We start from the raw sequence: 16,756 nt of genomic DNA, 5'->3' as shown, positions 1-16,756 counted from the left end.
AGTATTTACTGGCGTTTGTGTTTTCTGTGGCAGACGCGGTCTTTGCTCAGTGTGTTTGAAGAGGATGCAGGCACGCTCACGAACTACACAAACCAGCTGCTCCAGTCTATGCAGAGAGTGTTTGGAGCACAGGTAAACACACACACTTTCACATCGACTTCAACAGTGAAGGCAATATAAAACCAAAATTTACTGTGTCTAAATAAATGTCCAATGTATCGAGCACGACTTATCAGCGCATTTTATTTTAAAGAAAAAAGTTTGCAAACTTTTTGTACAATGTCTCCCCTTATAAAACAAATGTTCTTTTCTGCTGATGTCATCAAGGCCGCAGGGGTGGGGGAAAAATAATAGCCAATAGTATCGCAGCATAACAATTCCAATCAAATCCGTACTCAAAGTCCAACTCTGCTTTATTTTTCCACTGTTATACTTGGAAATATGGCACATTATAAATGTTAAATGGTTTGTGGAATGGTCTTTAAATGTAATTATATTTTATGAAGGTCCAAATAGGAAATAATTATATGAAATATGTATAAATCCTGAATATGGAGTTGTAATTTTAAATATGTACATTTATTTGTAAATCTGAATATGTAATTATTACTCGGAATACATAAATGTAAATCAGAATATATAATTATACTGAGACAAACTCAATATAATGTAAACCATGATGCAATAGATAAATCTTAATATACACCGATCAGGCATAACATTATGACAGGTGAAGTGAATAACACTGATCATCTCTTCATCACAGCTCCTGTTAGTGGGTGGGATATATTAGGCAGCAAGTGAACATTTTGTCCTCAAAGTTGATGTGTTAGAAGCAGGAAAAATGGGCGAGAGTAAGGATTTGAGCGAGTTTGACAAGGGCCAAATTGTGATGGCTAGACGACTGGGTCAGAGCATCTCCAAAACTGCAGCTCTTGTGGGGTGTTCCCGGTCTGCAGTGGTCAGTCTCTGTCAAAAGTGCTCCAAGGAAGGAACAGTGATGAACCGGCGACAGGGTCATGGGCGGCCGAGGCTCATTGATGCACGTGGGGAGCAAAGGCCGCAGACCAGTCAGGGTGCACATGCTGACCCCTGTCCACCGTCGAAAGCGCCAACAGTGGGCACGTGAGCATCAGAACTGGACCACGGAGCAATGGATGAGGCAGTGATGCTTTGGGCAATGTTCTGCTGGGAAACCTTGGGTCCTCCATCCATGTGGATGTTACTTTGACATGTCCCACCTACCTAAGCATTGTTGAGACCATGTACACCCTTTCATGGAAACGGTATTCCCTGCTGGCTGTGGCTCTTTCAGCAGATAATGCTCCTGACACAAAGCAAAAATGGTTCAGGAATGGTTTGAGGAGCACAACAGCGAGTTTGAGGTGTTGACTTGGCCTCCAAATTCCCCAGATCTCAATCTAATCGAGCATCTGTGGGATGTGCCTGACAAACAAGTCCGATCCCTGGAGGCCCCACCTCACAACTTAAAGGACTTAAAGGATCTGCTGCTAACATCTTGGTGCCAGATACCACAGCACACCTTCAGGGGTCTAGTGGAGGCCATGCCTCGATGGGTCAGGGCTGTTTTGGCTGCAAAAGGGAGACCAACACAATATTAGGAATTCAGTGTATATATAGTTATAGGTTTGAGAATATAGGTATTAATCCTGAATATGTTAATGCAAATCCTGAATGTATAGTTATGTTTATAAATCCTGAATAAATAGTTATAAACCCTTATTCATAAATTTGATCTATATAATCTGTATTTTTATTCAGATTACACATAATTATTTCCAGTTTGGCAAAAAAAAAAAAAATTTATATTAACATATTTAAAAATAAATATATATGTATATTGCTCATATACATGTTGTAAATATGTACATATTACATTATATTTAAATCTCACTCTCTTTTACGATAGTATGCAGTATTTATAAAATTTTTATTAGCTATTTTTCCCCGTCATTTTTGACCTAAGAGGACCAGAGGAATAATAATTGTATTGAATAAAAATCAATAAAACATGCCCCTTTAAGAAGCTTGTGTCCTCACAAAGATCCACATGCAGACGAACTCATACTAGCTCTGATTATTCATGACTAAATGAGTTTTCTGTACGCAGAATGAAATGGCTCTGGCGTCGGAACAGCTTTCTAAACAGCTCTTGGAGTATGAGAAACAGGTGAGCGGATTTTCCTTCCTCTTTAAACGGCACAGATGAGTTCTGGGAATGTCTCCTTGATCAATCTGACATGATGCTTTGTGAGTGCAGAATTTTGCTCTGGCGAAAGGCGATGAAGAGGTGATCAACACTTTACAGCACTTTGCCAAAAGCGTGGAAGAGGTGAGGAGACTCCTGCTGTGTGTGTGTGTGTGTGTGTGTGTGTGTGTGTGCCCGCGGGGTCTCTCTGTCAAAGCGAGTCCATCAGTCGTGTGGCAGCTGGTCTGGGTTGCTTCTCTCATGCTGGTTGTTTGATGTTTGCCAGGATCACCTGATCATATGACCTTCAGCGAGATCACGTGACCTTCATCTTTTGCCTCACATACTGCAGAATTTAAGTTCATATTACTCCGAATTTAAAGTAAAGCGGCAACAATTCAGTGTGACGTTTTCTTTTTCTTGTACTGTCAAAAGAATCACACATTTATACACATTTGAATAATAACATTAATATTTTAATAATAAACATCCTTTAATTTCTGTCTAGCTGAACTCTCTACACACTGAATTGGCCACACAGATCGCTGACAAGATGGTGTATCCCATGGTGCAGTTCAGAGAGAAGGACCTTACAGGTACGACACTCACTTCATGTGCTTCACTGTTGTAGCTTTTTTATTTACTGTTTGAATTGCGTGTTTTTACATAAATGTTTTATTTAATTTTAATTCAAAATGACTTAAAATAGTAATTTAAAAAACTAATAACTACTATAGTTTCACAACTATTTAGTTTGCTTGTTCTTTTTAAAAAATATTAATTTTTAATATTAACTCGATTATTTCTTCAAGGTTTCTGTGGGTTCTAATATGTCTTAATTTGATCTTCCACAATTTAAGGCCTTAAAAATGTGTTCAATTGGATCAGCAAGTGTTAAATTCAAAATCATGGCTTTAAATTAGGGCACTATGAATTCTGTGATGCAGAAAACGTTGATAGAATGGCAGAATCCATTCATAAAAATGGAATTTACTGTATAATGCAGAATGTCACGGAATTAGTCAAAATTTTGGTTTCGATTTCTGATGTGTAGCTAATCATTCAAGTTCACACAGACTTTCTTTCTAAATCGTTTAATACTGTTGTTTATGCATCAGTGAATCAAGCCAGTGACTAAACGATCAACTTCACATCGTTTCTGTTAGTAGCATGAAACAAATCTGTTATCGCAATTTTGATTAGACGCTAGATTAGCGATCAAAGAACACACTTTATAATGTTCAGAGCTGTCAATCACACAGTGTATCTGCACACTTGCCCAAACTGCCATAATAACGAATGACGCTGTTATGCTGCACAAAGCTCTTACTGTATTCATGTTGATGTTGTGTTTGCTGTTAGTTGTGTTGAAAGCATTTTGTGAGAGAAAACACGTTGCAATGATGAGATCACTGCATTCACGCGATCACTGCCTGTGTACTCAATGCTCGACACTGCAGCTTTTCATGTGATGGGAAAAGATCTAAAAATAATGCTATAATCAACACTTTGACGATTCGTTCATCTCGACGGCTGTGATGGTAAAAAAACGTAGTAAAAGTATTCGAGAGGGGTTCCACATGTTACAAAGTTCGTAGAATAAGGAGGAAGAAGACAGGGTCGCGTGACTGGGACTCGTGTTTATTCAGAACTCTCAGATACAAACAAAATTAACTCACAGTACAATAAAACTTTCTCTGCTATCTTCCTCCAGCTCTCTGTCTCTCTCTGGTCCACGAGTGCCCAGTCCCTCTCTCTCTGGCAGGCTCGCAGATTTCGCTAAACCACGTCCCCTCCGCCACATAATCTAACACTCATTTCAAATGCAAAGATGTCAGCCAATCATAACAGTGGGCGTTTTCACCGAAGTCTCACAGCAGACACGCCCCTTCAAACAGAGCATTCAAGCCAGAGGGCTGAAATCAGTATAGAAAAAATGCCTTTTATTTCTAAACTATGACATTTTGTGATGTAAAAATCATACTAACAATATAAGTACACCTCAGGAAACATTATAAAATAATTTTAAAAATCCACGCCATGGGACCTTTAAATACTTCCTTAAATCACTCATATCTCAATCAATGTTTCTTTAATAAATTCATGAGCGTTTTCTCCATCTCTCTGATGTTTACCGTACCTTTAAGACTCTTATATGTATTTGTATATTTTTTTCGTGTTTTGGATGATATGATCCCTTGAAGAGAAACAGGAGACTCAGACTGTCTGACCTCAACCGTGTGTGATTTTTAAAGAGCTGTGATGCATTTGTTTTCAGAGATCAGCACACTGAAGGAGATATTCGGCATTGCCAGTGATGGTATGAAGTTAATAATATCTCTTTATTACTAGTGGATAATAGACAAATGTTTATATGCTGAGTGGAAATCACACATATACCCCCTTTCTTCATCTCTTCAGAGCATGAAGCTGCCATGGTGAAATATAGTCGTTTGCCTAAAAAGAGAGAAAATGAAAAGGTAAATATTGATGTGACGTAATGCGGATCTGTTATGTGAAACCCCAGCATTGAGCAGTGTATGTGTGTGTTGACAGATGAAAGCCGAGGTGGTGAGAGAGGTGGCGTACTCCCGCAGGAAGCAGCATCAGGCCGCCATGCAGTATTATTGTGCTCTGAACGCGCTGCAGTACAGGAAGAGAGTGGCCATGCTGGAGCCCATGCTGGGATTCACAAACGCTCAGGTCTGACACCGAGTGGCTACTCACTGCAGAGCCATTACCTCCAGCTCCTCCTCTCTTGACCTACTGTGTGCACGATAGGTGGAGCTGCATCCGCTAACCCTACCCATAACACTATCTCTCCACTCATTAAACAGGTTAAGGTCCACCCTTGAGCTCCAGATGCTCTGCAGCGAGCACTACTTGCCTTCAACTCACCATCAAGCACTGCTTTACTCTTGCAAATAGCAAACAATATCAATTAATGCATGTAGTCTAGTTATAGTGATATTCTCGAAAATTATGGTCAATACCAATATACTGTACATCATGATGCATATAGAAAAAGTTAAAAAATATATATATATTTTAAGATATACAAATAATACTTTCAAAAGTAGTTTTATTTTGCTTGGTAATTTTAAATATTATTAATGATATAATTATTTACTAAAATATTGTTTTCAAAAATACTTTTTTAATTGCGTGTTTTTAGATAAATATTCATATTTTAATATTAATTACGTTATTTCTGGAAAACATTAAATTTCAAGTAGAACAATTTGAAAATAATTTTTAAATATTAAATTTTTTTTTTAAATTTTGCTTGCTATTTTTAAATATTATTAATAATAATAATAATATTCATGTTAATATTTTTTCTATTTGATTTTAATATATTTTAAGATATTAAAATAATAATACAAAAAATGCCTGGTATTTAGATATTACTACTAGTAATAATATACATATTATTATTATTATTATTATTATTATGAATAGTTCAATTATTTAAAAAATAATATAAATTCAGTTATTTCCGGAACATATTAAATTTCAAGTAAATTTAATAAAAAATTAAATAAAAAAATATTTTGCTTGCTATTTTTAAATATTATTAGTAATAATAATATAAATGTTAATATTTTTTCTATTTGATTTTAAAATATTTTATATATATATATATATATATATATATAAATATAAATATATGTGCCTGGTATTTTTATCACCTTATTGATAGATATTACTACTAATGAATAATTTACATATTAATATTTATTTAAAAAAATAATAGCAATTCAGTTATATCCGGAAAATATTAAATTCCAAGTAGAGACATTTGAAAATAAATAATTTTATTTTTAATAATACAATTATTATATTATTTATTACAATAAGAATTTAAACATGCTAATTTTTTCTTTTATATAAAAATAATATTTATATAAATATTTGAGTTATTTCTTGAACCTTTTTTCATATTAAATTCTAAGTAGACAAATAAAAAATATTTAATTTTTAATAATGAAATTCTTATATTATTTATACTACTGAGGAAACAAATTTCAAACATAATTTATTTGTTTGATATCTTATATATAAAATAAATTGTTATTTTTTTGTGTATTGGTGTCTTATCATATTGTCCTTTTTAACAGCAATAAAGCAAGGACACTCAAGGACATTTAAACAGCCCTTAACTGACTAATCCATGACCTTTGGTGACCTTTTGCTTGGATGGAAGTGTTATTTGTGTGCATTATAATCAGTGTAGCTGAAGAATCTTCTTTCCTCTTTGGTTTTCCACAGATCAATTTCTTTAAGAAGGGGATGGAGCTGGTGTCGAAGAAGATGGACAGTTTTCTAAGCTCAGTTTCCAGCATGAATCGGAGGTAAAGGAGATGTCTTTGTCTCAGAGCACACACACACACACGTGAGGATTGTGTGTGATTCACTCAGGGTGTCTGTCTGTGCTTCAGTATCGAGTCTCAGTTAGAGGTGGAGGCAGAGCTCATGCGCTCGTCTCAGAGAGAGCTCCTGTCCGTGGATGACACCGCCTACATGCCGGATCACGATCAGGTGCCCGTGAATCGCGCCCTCATCCAGAAAGCAGGTTACCTCAACATCAGGAAGTACGGATCACTTTCTCTGGGTCAGATTGATTTGATCACCTGGGCAGGTTTAACACACTGAACTCTGTGTCCTGCAGTAAGACGGGGCTGGTGACCACGGCGTGGGACCGGCTGTTCTTCTTCACGCAGGGCGGGAACCTGATGTGTCAGCCGCGGGGCGCTGTGGCAGGCGGGATGGTTCTGGACCTGGACAACAGTTCTGTCATGGCCGTGGAGTGTGAAGACCGCCGCTACTGCTTCCAGATCACTTCGCCCAACGGCAAAACGTATGGAAACAGTGTGTGTGTGTGTTTGAGTCTGTGAAATGTGTGTGTGTTGAGTCTGTGAAATGTGTGTGTGTTGAGTCTGTGAAATTTGTGTGTGGTGAGTCTGCGAAAAGTGTGTTGAGTCTGTGAAGTGTGTGTTGAGTCTGCGAAATGTGTGTGTTGAGTCTGCGAAAAGTGTGTTGAGTCTGTGAAGTGTGTGTTGAGTCTGCGAAATGTGTGTGTTGAGTCTGCGAAAAGTGTGTTGAGTCTTTGAAGTGTGTGTTGAGTCTGTGAAATGTGTGTGTGTTGAGTCTGTGAAATTTGTGTGTGGTGAGTCTGCGAAATGTGTGTGTTGAGTCTGCGAAAAGTGTGTTGAGTCTTTGAAGTGTGTGTTGAGTCTGTGAAATGTGTGTGTTGAGTCTTTGAAGTGTGTGTGTTGAGTCTGTGAAATGTGTGTGTTGAGTCTTTGAAGTGTGTGTGTAATCTACAGTCTGGTTTTATCATAATAATGAAACTAATCATATATAATTTAATTTAATGCATGTTATTTATATATGAATATATTTTAAACAATTATTGTATTAACATTATAAATATATCAAATTATAAATACATTTTAACATTATACACATATAAAATATAAAATGTGTGTGTGTGTGTGTAATGTTATCTAACTATAATTATAAGTGCTGTCAAAACAATTAATCCCATCTTATTTAAAAGTTTGTAAATATATAATGTGTATAAATACACACACACACACACACACACTTATGTTAGATGCGATTAATCGTGATTTTGTCAGCATTCATAATTCCATAATTTAATGTAATTAAATATATTTGAATAATAAAATGTTCATACATTTTTTTTAAAATAAACATAAGTAAATTAAGTGTATATCTTTATTTAAATATATAAATATATTTCTAAATATTTCCCATTTAAATAAATGTACAAATTATATATTTATTATAAAATAATAAAATTAATGTGCGTGTATGTATACATAGATAGAATATCTTAAGATAAAATGTGAGACAACTAGTATTTTGAGAACAAAAGTTTAAATAAAATAGTGAGTATTAATTTGCTGTATTTTGAGAATTAAATAATTTCTCTTTGGAGATTTGGAGCAAAAATAATTTTCAAGAAAAGTCCAATTAAAATATCCAGATTTCTTGAATTAATAAATATTGAATAAGCATCTGCCAAATACAAAAGTGTTAAACTGTTTAAAATATGCTCTGGTTATTCACTCTCACTGAACTCTCTACCGACTCAAAGACTAAAACACTGATGCTGAACTCACAGCAGAAACATTCCTCACTCGTTCCTCTGCTCCATCACTCACACCTTCACAATCACTTTCCTGATGAATGATTCAACACGGATCCTGATGTGTGTGTGTGTGTGTGTGTGCTGATCTGATCGTTATTCCTGTGCTTCCTCTGATGTTCACACTGACTCCGCTCTCTCTGTCCTGATGTGTGTGTGTTTGTGTGTGTGTGTGTGTGTGCTGATCGTTATTCCTGTGCTTCCTCTGATGTTCACACTGACTCCGCTCTCTCTGTCCTGATGTGTGTGTGTTTGTGTGTGTGTGTGTGTGTGCTGATCGTTATTCCTGTGCTTCCTCTGATGTTCACACTGACTCCGCTCTCTCTGTGTGTGTGTGTGTGTGTGTGTGTGTTGATCGTTATTCCTGTGCTTCCTCTGTGTGTGTGTGTGTGTGTGTGTGTGTGTGTGTGTGTGTGTGTGTGTGTGTGTGTGTGTGTGTGTGTGTGTGTGTGTGTGTGTGTGTGTGTGTGTGTGTGTGTGTGTGTGTGTGTGTGTGTGTGTGTGTGTGTGTGTGTGTGTGTGTGTGTGTGTGTGTGTGTGTGTGTGTGTGTGTGTGTGTGTGTGTGTGCTGATCGTTATTCCTGTGCTTCCTCTGATGTTCACACTGACTCCGCTCTCTCTGTCCTGATGTGTGTGTGTGTGTGTGTGCTGATCTGATCGTTATTCCTGTGCTTCCTCTGATGTTCACACTGACTCCGCTCTCTCTGTCCTGATGTTTCCAGATCTCTGATTCTTCAGGCTGAGAGTAAGAAGGAATATGAGGAGGTATTTACACACTTCAGTGAAGATGTTTGAATTATTGATTGATTTATACAACATTATTATATTTATACAACATATTTATTTCTCTCTTTACACCTTTCATTTTATCCACAGTGGATTTGCACCCTGAACAACATTTCCAGACAGATTTATCTAACCGACAATCCTGAGGTATCCATCCATCCATTCTATCTTATCTATCTATCTATCTATCTATCTATCTATCTATCTATCTATCTATCTATCTATCTATCTATCTATCTATCTATCTATCTATCTATCTATCTATCTATCTATCTATCTATCTATCTATCACCCATCCATGCATTCTTCCATCCTTCAGTCCATCCATCCACCTACCCATTCTTCCATCCATCATCCATCCATCTACCCATTTTTCCATCCATCCATGCATTCTTCCTTCTGTCAGTCCATCCTTCCATATACCTACCCATCCTCTATCTACTCATCCTTACATTCTTCCATCCGTCAGTCCATCCATCCATCAATCTACCCATCATCCATCCATTGAAGTGTTTTGTGGTGTTGTTTTAGGCTGTGGCGATCAGGTTGCACCAGACGGCCCTTCAGGCTGTGACGCCCATCACCAGCTTTGAGAAGAGAGCTGAAGGTTCTCCTAACCCTGACCGGTACTGATATTTCATATCTGAGGATAATGACTGAGGATGTCTGAGGATTTCATATCTGAGGAGGATGTTTTCCTCTCATCCGTAGAGCCAAACCAGGTGGTGTGGCCCCTAGAGAGCCTCAGAAACCCCCCGTGACCCTCGGGCCCGAAGATCTGATCGCCCCGGGAACGCCAATCCAGTTTGACATCGTTCTGCCTGCCTCTGAGTTCCTGGACCAGAACCGAGCTGGAGCAAGGTCAGAGGTCAAAAATCACCTGAACACACAAACAGTCTACAACAAACAGTTTGCTGTTCTTGTGAAGTGTTTATGTAGATTTATCATTTTACAGCGTGTTTCTGGTTTTACAGTGCGTTTATAGTTTTACGCTCTGCTCGTTTGTCGATCTGTGTAATTCTGCTCCGTTTAACTGCTTGTATTCTGACAGACGCACAAACCCCTTCGGTGAGACGGAGGATGACGACAGCGGTTCAGACGCTCATGGTGAGACGAGCCCGGTTCAGCTCACTAATATAATGATGAATAATGTAGAATTATTTACTTTTTCATTTAATATATTAATTAAAAAAAAAAAATCACTTATTTTTATGATTTTTCTCACTTATGATGAGAAACCTGATTAATCACAAATTATGTTCTTAAAATAGGTTTAATTTCCACTTTTTATCTAAAATGTTATATAAATTAAATGTAAAATGTTAAAAAAATAAATTAAAAAATATTATATATATATAAAAAAAATTTGACATTAAAAATCCCTGAATTATAGAAAACCCTTCAGAAGTAAAAGCTCACATTATGATGATTGTGATTAATTACATATTATGCCCTAAAATAGGCTTGATTTTCCTTATGCAAAATAACATTTCTCTTTTTCCTCCTCCTCTCTGAAACGTCTCAGACTCCCTCCTGCAGCAGGTGTTTGCTGTGCGGTTCTTGGGTTCGATGGCCGTCCGGGCCGGTCACACACAGGAAGTGATCTATGAAGCCATGAGACAGGTTCTCGCCGCTCGAGCAATTCACAACATCTTCAAAACCACCGAATCGCATCTGATGGTCAGCAGTGCCTGCATCAGGTGCGTCTGGAGTCTCGCTTCTGAAGTCAAACATTTGTACGGGACTCTCAGGGGGGCTTAAAAATGATTTTTTTTGCTTCTGCCGACAGATTGATCGATCCACAGACACAAGTCACTAAAATCAGTGTAAGTGTTTATCTGTTTCTAGCACTGTGCTGTCACTGAAGTGAAACATCAGTGTTGGCATCTTTCTCCTCAACATCTGTGTGTGTGTGTGTCAGTTCCAGCTGAAGGACGTGTCTCAGTTTGCGGCCCATCAGGAGAACAGCAGGCTGATGGGGTTCGTCCTGGAGGGGAGCGACTGGAGCAGCGGAGGCGACGATGAACCCTCCTTCAGCGTATTTGTGTTTGAGAGTAACACTGAAGGAGAGAAGGTCAGTCTGCAAACCATAACACACACCTCTCACATTTAATATCAGATGAACTGAAATCTGAATTTGTGCTGTTTGTCCTCAGATTTGTTACACGATAAACCTGGGGAAAGAGATCTCAGAGGCGAAGAAGGTAAAACCTGAACTTCTGACATCCAGAGAGTAAAACAGCAGTTTACACATCGATTTAATGTCTGATTGTGCCGTTTTTGAGTGAAAAATAGGCCAGCACTTAGTAAAATGTGTATTATAAAATATATATATTTAAATATTTCTGTAAAATATCACCTGAAACGCTATCAAAAGATTACCAGGAGTACATTAGATATTGGCTATGTGTAAATATAAATTAAATGTCAAATATTTGTAATTAAATAAAAAGTTAGATAAATGTTAGTATAATATATTATATAAAAGGTATTCATATTTATCAATAGTAATTATAATTTTAAATAAAAATATTAAAGTAAGGATATATTAGTATAATACATATTACATATTAGTTTTTCTTAACAGTAATATATTAAGAATAAATGAATATATAATTAGTATGATGTATATTGTATAATTTTTTTAAACACAATATATCATAACTTATTTTTATATATAAGTATGTTATGTTATACAAGTCATTAATATTCATAACATATTTAATATTGTATAATATTTATATGAATATATTATATTAATATCCTTTTTTATTTAAAAATGGTTATATTTACATTAATGTTTTTATTAAGAGTAATATTTTATATATATATATATATATATATAAAATATTATATATAAAGAATATATGTAATATTTTATTTATGTTTTATATTCATAAACTTGCATTGGGGATGATTGGAAAGATTAAGGATAGATTATTGATTTATATTATTTTTTAATTTGTGCCTGAAATTGTAGTCATTACATTTAGTTGATCAGTTATGCAAACATATTTTTTTTAAAACATGCACTAATAAATCACTGACACGTATGTGTCAATATATACATCATACATTTTATATATATATATATATATATATATATATATATATGTTAATGTATATTTTGTTCCTTTTTTTAGTCAGTAAGGTCGTCAGTTCTTGATGACTGGATCTTGTGATGTTCATGATTTTCCCTGTGTGTGTGTGTGTGTGTATCAGGACCCTGAAGCGCTGGCCCAGCTGATGAAGTCAATGCCCCTGACAAACGACGGGAAGTTTCTGCTGCTGGAGAACGAGACGGGAGACGCAGAGGAAGCGTCCGGACAGGACGACCAGGAGTCAGAGGCATGATCTGAACACAACACACCAACACACTCCCATTTCCTGCTGCTGTCCTCCTGTCCTCCCTCTCTCTCTCCAGACAGACTAAATGAAGGAAAGCAACAGGCGGTCGAGGGAACGGCACTCATTTAACAGTTTTAGATGCTCACGATGGAGAAGATGAAGGTTAAAGGTGTCAGTCTTTTAGTTTGAATACATCAGACACGAGTTTACATGTTAAAGGAATAACTCACCCAAAAATGAAAATGTCCTCCGCGAATAATAGCTTCAAATTGGGTTTGTTCCTCACGGCAACGGTATTGCATGACTCTGAATATAGTGCATGAGAACCAGTTTTATTATATAAATGGTACGTTTTAGAGTTAAAACTGTATGGAAAAGAGCAACTTGAGAGTTTTCATTTTTGGGTGTACTGTCCCTTTTATTGCATTTAGATTTTCTTTGTATTTTTACAGTTAAAATAGTTTCGTAATGTCAGATGTCGTTTCGGCTACAAACTGATTTGTTTAATCATAATACAGGAGGATTTCATATTTTCCACACTACATCGTCGGCAACCATGACACCTGAACCTTTCTTTGCACTTCCTGTTGCATCTGACACGTTCAATAACATCATAATAACATTCCATACAGCTACCATTGCGACGCTGTTTATAATTAAGTCTCGCAAATCTCGAATGGATCCCAATTTGCATACTGCATCTCAAATCTCAGCATGTTGGACACCGCTGCTTGAACGTTTCAGACGGACTTTTGAAATATGGATTGGAGCATGCTGTGTCGTTGGCAAAATGGCGAGGATTACAAAGCTGAAGCTGATGCAGCGATACTTTAAATGTCTGTGGAGGAGCTCTGTTGGCATTTGTTTTACACCAAGTAAGTTATTTACACTATTTTACTCTAGGACCATTTCCACCTGGATTTGCCCTACCCAAATTGAAAATCTTCCCATGATCACATACAGTGGTCTAAATACACAATACTGGTGTTATTTTACAGGAAAACCTTTGAAGTAAACATGTAAGTATATGTTGTCTGAGCTGTAATGACCCCACCGCTTTTTGATTTTTTTGGTTATAAAATCATTTTTGAAAGTGTGTAACTCAGGCCCTGTGTGCTCTAGCACCCTGCAGACAGTTTGGGCTGTTTCCACTAGATGGCAGAAAACACTGTAACATGTTGTCTCCCCATATACAGTGCTATAAATGCAAAATCCCCGTGTCAATTCTTTTCCAGTGTTTGCTGCCATCTAGTGGAAACAGCCCAAACGGTCTGCAGGGTGCTAGAGCACACAGGGCCTGAGATATACACTTTAAAAAATCAATTACCAAAAAAAAAAAACCAAAAAGAATTTTCTTGGGGGGTTTATTACAGCTCAGACAACATATACTTACATGTTTATCACTTTTAGTAGTGATTTATACAACTTCAAAGGGTTTCCTGTATAATGACACCAACATTGTTTTAGTCATTATAGATTTTCAATTTAGGTAGGCCAAATCTAGGCGTATATCTCCAAAAATAAGGTTAATAAATGTATTTTGCTAGATGGCAAAGCTTGCATCATGCCGCTATTATGTATTTAATTGTATTGTGTAGAAGTATGCAAATTGGGATTCAGCCAAATGCAAAACAAAATAGCACTTTTTTCCTCTATATTTTTGGTTGCACGTGCAATTTAGGTGCTTTTAAACACTTTATTTTAAAAAACTAACTTCCTGTGGCCTGTTTACATTTAGTACCATTGGAAATATGACAATACATAACATGAAATAGGAAATTCAGACAAATCCTGTAGATAAAAAAAAACTGCAGCATATATTTTAACATTCGTTCTGTGGAAAAGTTAATCTCAGGGTGCGTCTGGTAACAAAGCTAAATAGTTTTTCCAAACCTTTTGTTGTTTTTGCGCTGAAGGGTTTTCTCCCCCTCAGTATTTCCTGTGTGATCGGTTTGGTCATTGCACACTCATTTATCTGTGATCGTTTGCTTGTACTGAAGGTCACGACTGTATGTGTGGAAATAAAGTTCTGAATGTGGTTTGCTAGTGATTTGAATGAAGTTGAACTGTTTACACTTCTCACAAACTGATCCTGAAGTGTTCATCATATGCCTCAGTAACAATCTGACGTTTAACCTGAGCTTGAGCATGATGTATGCTGACAAATAAAATCATTCATGAACATTGGTGCGCTGCAGTTATTGGACCGTCAGATTCTGCCCATGTATCGCCTTTTCAGAATGTAAAACTCTTTAATAAAGCTTTGTGACCATTTCTAACTTATTTTAAGAGTCATGAGAAAGCAAATCTGAAAATTAAATATTTAATTTTACACATCACATCGATTGAAGCATCGCCGCACAACAGGAAACGTTTAAACCAGCGTTAAATGGATTTGAGTTCATCATTCGCAGCTTTGGCGATAAACACACCATACGCACTGACATGATCACTGAAGCAGGAGGTCCAGAGAGCTCGGTCAGGACAATCAAGAGTCTTTGTAGTAGTTATTGAGGTTGATCCGCAACAGGAAGTCCTCCAGATGGGGCTGATAGCCTTTATCCACCAGTTTGGTCACCACTGTAGAAAACAAACATTTACAGTTATTTAACTCGGGTTAAAAGGAACTATTTTTGCAGTAAAATATCCTAAAACCTCTTGGCCAGTGTTTTATATTTTGGTCAGTTGAGTACTTACAATATCCCAAATGTTTCCAACTATTTGTAAATCGGGAGAAAATTGCCATTTTAAGCAAGGAACCGGGACGTGTGAGGGAGTCACCTGTCGATTGTGTCATATCTGCGTTACCCTCGGTTTCTGGTTTTATTTTGCAGAAACGCTTTACTCTCACTGCAGTGTGAACAAGTGTCATAGCAGCCGCCGAGCGAACACACAGAGTAACGTCACAACATCATTCTCAACACACTCAGATGTGTCTAATTTGATAAACAGAGCTGCGTTACCTCATACTCATGACCGGAAAAGCAGAAGTGGTGTCGGCGACTGTGTCATAATAAAAGTCCCGCTGCTCGCGAGGCGTGTGTTGTGTTCATCTTATTACCAATCGCTCCAGCGGTTCCTCAGCTCCACAACACTCGCTCCTGCTCTGCTTCATACTACAGTAACGTTAATAATCACATCCATCAACATGAGTTCTGCCCAAGTCCTATCCTGATTCTTTTCCACGGCTCTGAGGTGAAGACCACATGTCCCAAGATTCTGCACTCAAACTTGGCGTCATCAAACTACGCCTTTGTTTTGAATAGGCGACCTCTAGTGGGTGGAAAAGTTACATAGATACAAAAAAGATGCACTAAGCTTTAAAAAAAAAAAAAAAAAGATTTTCAAACTCTAAAACAGCTCCCTCATAAATACTAAATTTAAACTTTAGCGCCACCCACCACTCACCCCTTCCTTTCAAAGGACAAAGATTTCATCGTCTGAGACAGCAGAGAGTGACTAGCGTTCTGTAGAGCAGTTTGTCCGTTTAGAGCTACTGTAGAAACATGGCGGCACAAAATGGCGACTTCACTGTAAGGGGACCCGCGGTGTATGAAGATAGAAATGCCTCATTCTAAGGTAATAAAAACAACGCCTCTATGTAAGGTCTTTATACACCACTGAAAACATACTTATGTATATTATAATGCATTTCCGTCAGTAGATCCTCGTAAATATTACACACTGCACCTTTAAAACACTTTTTAATTGTAAGCAAAATGATCTTGTAAAAGTAAGCTAATCATAATGTAATTAATCTGGCACAAGAAATCCTGACTGACATTTAAGGAACGCTACAAAAGCATGTGATATGAACCCTTTAGATTAATATAGCCGTTATATCACACGTCTGCATGTCCTGCTGGAACATTTGGCTTGTGTGGCTGTCTGCTCAAGGAAGAGCTTTATTTCTGATGACTTTGCTGGCAATAATACAGTATTTATTTAGCCAGTTTAATTTTCTAAAGACTGCGCCATCTGGTTAGTTTTACGGCGTCTCCTCGTCTCGCAAATGGCTCATATGACAGCAATAATAAAGAGATATTTTTGAGGGATTTGTGGTTTAATCCTCAACAACAAAAAAAGATGCCAATAGATTCAACATGTCTGATTACTTAACTGAGATGGTCTTGATAAATAAATCAGTAATGTCATGCTAACATTACAAAATAAAAGTATATCAATTTATATCCATCATGTATTGCCAATCATAAATGCAAATAAATTAAAGGGTT

At 36.9% G+C, this 16,756-nt stretch overlaps 2 protein-coding genes across 6 annotated transcripts in view; one reads left to right on the top strand and one right to left on the bottom strand.

Moving 5' to 3' along the window:
- Positions 1 to 14,803, top strand: part of appl2 (adaptor protein, phosphotyrosine interaction, PH domain and leucine zipper containing 2) — a 15,899-nt gene extending 1,096 nt beyond the window's left edge. The window contains exons 2-22 of one of the 3 annotated variants that reach the window (XR_013815972.1): positions 34 to 132; positions 2,132 to 2,191; positions 2,282 to 2,353; positions 2,718 to 2,805; positions 4,488 to 4,529; positions 4,631 to 4,689; positions 4,766 to 4,912; positions 6,482 to 6,564; positions 6,652 to 6,804; positions 6,882 to 7,070; positions 9,110 to 9,152; positions 9,264 to 9,320; positions 9,705 to 9,799; positions 9,885 to 10,034; positions 10,225 to 10,280; positions 10,699 to 10,873; positions 10,963 to 10,999; positions 11,095 to 11,247; positions 11,330 to 11,377; positions 12,396 to 13,540; positions 13,900 to 14,803. Coding sequence is in view for 1 of the 3 variants with exons in the window: in XM_079809314.1 (XP_079665440.1) it covers positions 34 to 132; positions 2,132 to 2,191; positions 2,282 to 2,353; positions 2,718 to 2,805; positions 4,488 to 4,529; positions 4,631 to 4,689; positions 4,766 to 4,912; positions 6,482 to 6,564; positions 6,652 to 6,804; positions 6,882 to 7,070; positions 9,110 to 9,152; positions 9,264 to 9,320; positions 9,705 to 9,799; positions 9,885 to 10,034; positions 10,225 to 10,280; positions 10,699 to 10,873; positions 10,963 to 10,999; positions 11,095 to 11,247; positions 11,330 to 11,377; positions 12,396 to 12,527 (1,938 nt within the window). In the remaining 2 variants the exon portion in view is untranslated. Of the gene's footprint in view, positions 1 to 33; positions 133 to 2,131; positions 2,192 to 2,281; positions 2,354 to 2,717; positions 2,806 to 4,487; positions 4,530 to 4,630; positions 4,690 to 4,765; positions 4,913 to 6,481; positions 6,565 to 6,651; positions 6,805 to 6,881; positions 7,071 to 9,109; positions 9,153 to 9,263; positions 9,321 to 9,704; positions 9,800 to 9,884; positions 10,035 to 10,224; positions 10,281 to 10,698; positions 10,874 to 10,962; positions 11,000 to 11,094; positions 11,248 to 11,329; positions 11,378 to 12,395 lie in introns of all 3 variants that reach the window. The other 2 variants (XR_013815973.1, XM_079809314.1) reach the window with 2 other exon arrangements.
- tubgcp6 (tubulin gamma complex component 6) overlaps positions 14,789 to 16,756 on the bottom strand; it is a 34,168-nt gene continuing 32,200 nt past the window's right edge. For all 3 annotated transcript variants that reach the window (XM_079809310.1, XM_079809309.1, XM_079809311.1), the window contains one exon: positions 14,789 to 15,101. In XM_079809310.1, coding sequence (XP_079665436.1) covers positions 15,010 to 15,101 — 92 coding nt within the window. In that variant the 3' untranslated portion in view covers positions 14,789 to 15,009. The remainder of the gene's footprint in view (positions 15,102 to 16,756) is intronic.

The sequence above is a fragment of the Gobio gobio genome (assembly GCF_949357685.1).
Source record: "Gobio gobio genome assembly, chromosome: 25".
NCBI lineage: Eukaryota > Metazoa > Chordata > Actinopteri > Cypriniformes > Gobionidae > Gobio > Gobio gobio.
This window is presented reverse-complemented; position numbering and strand designations above follow the sequence as displayed.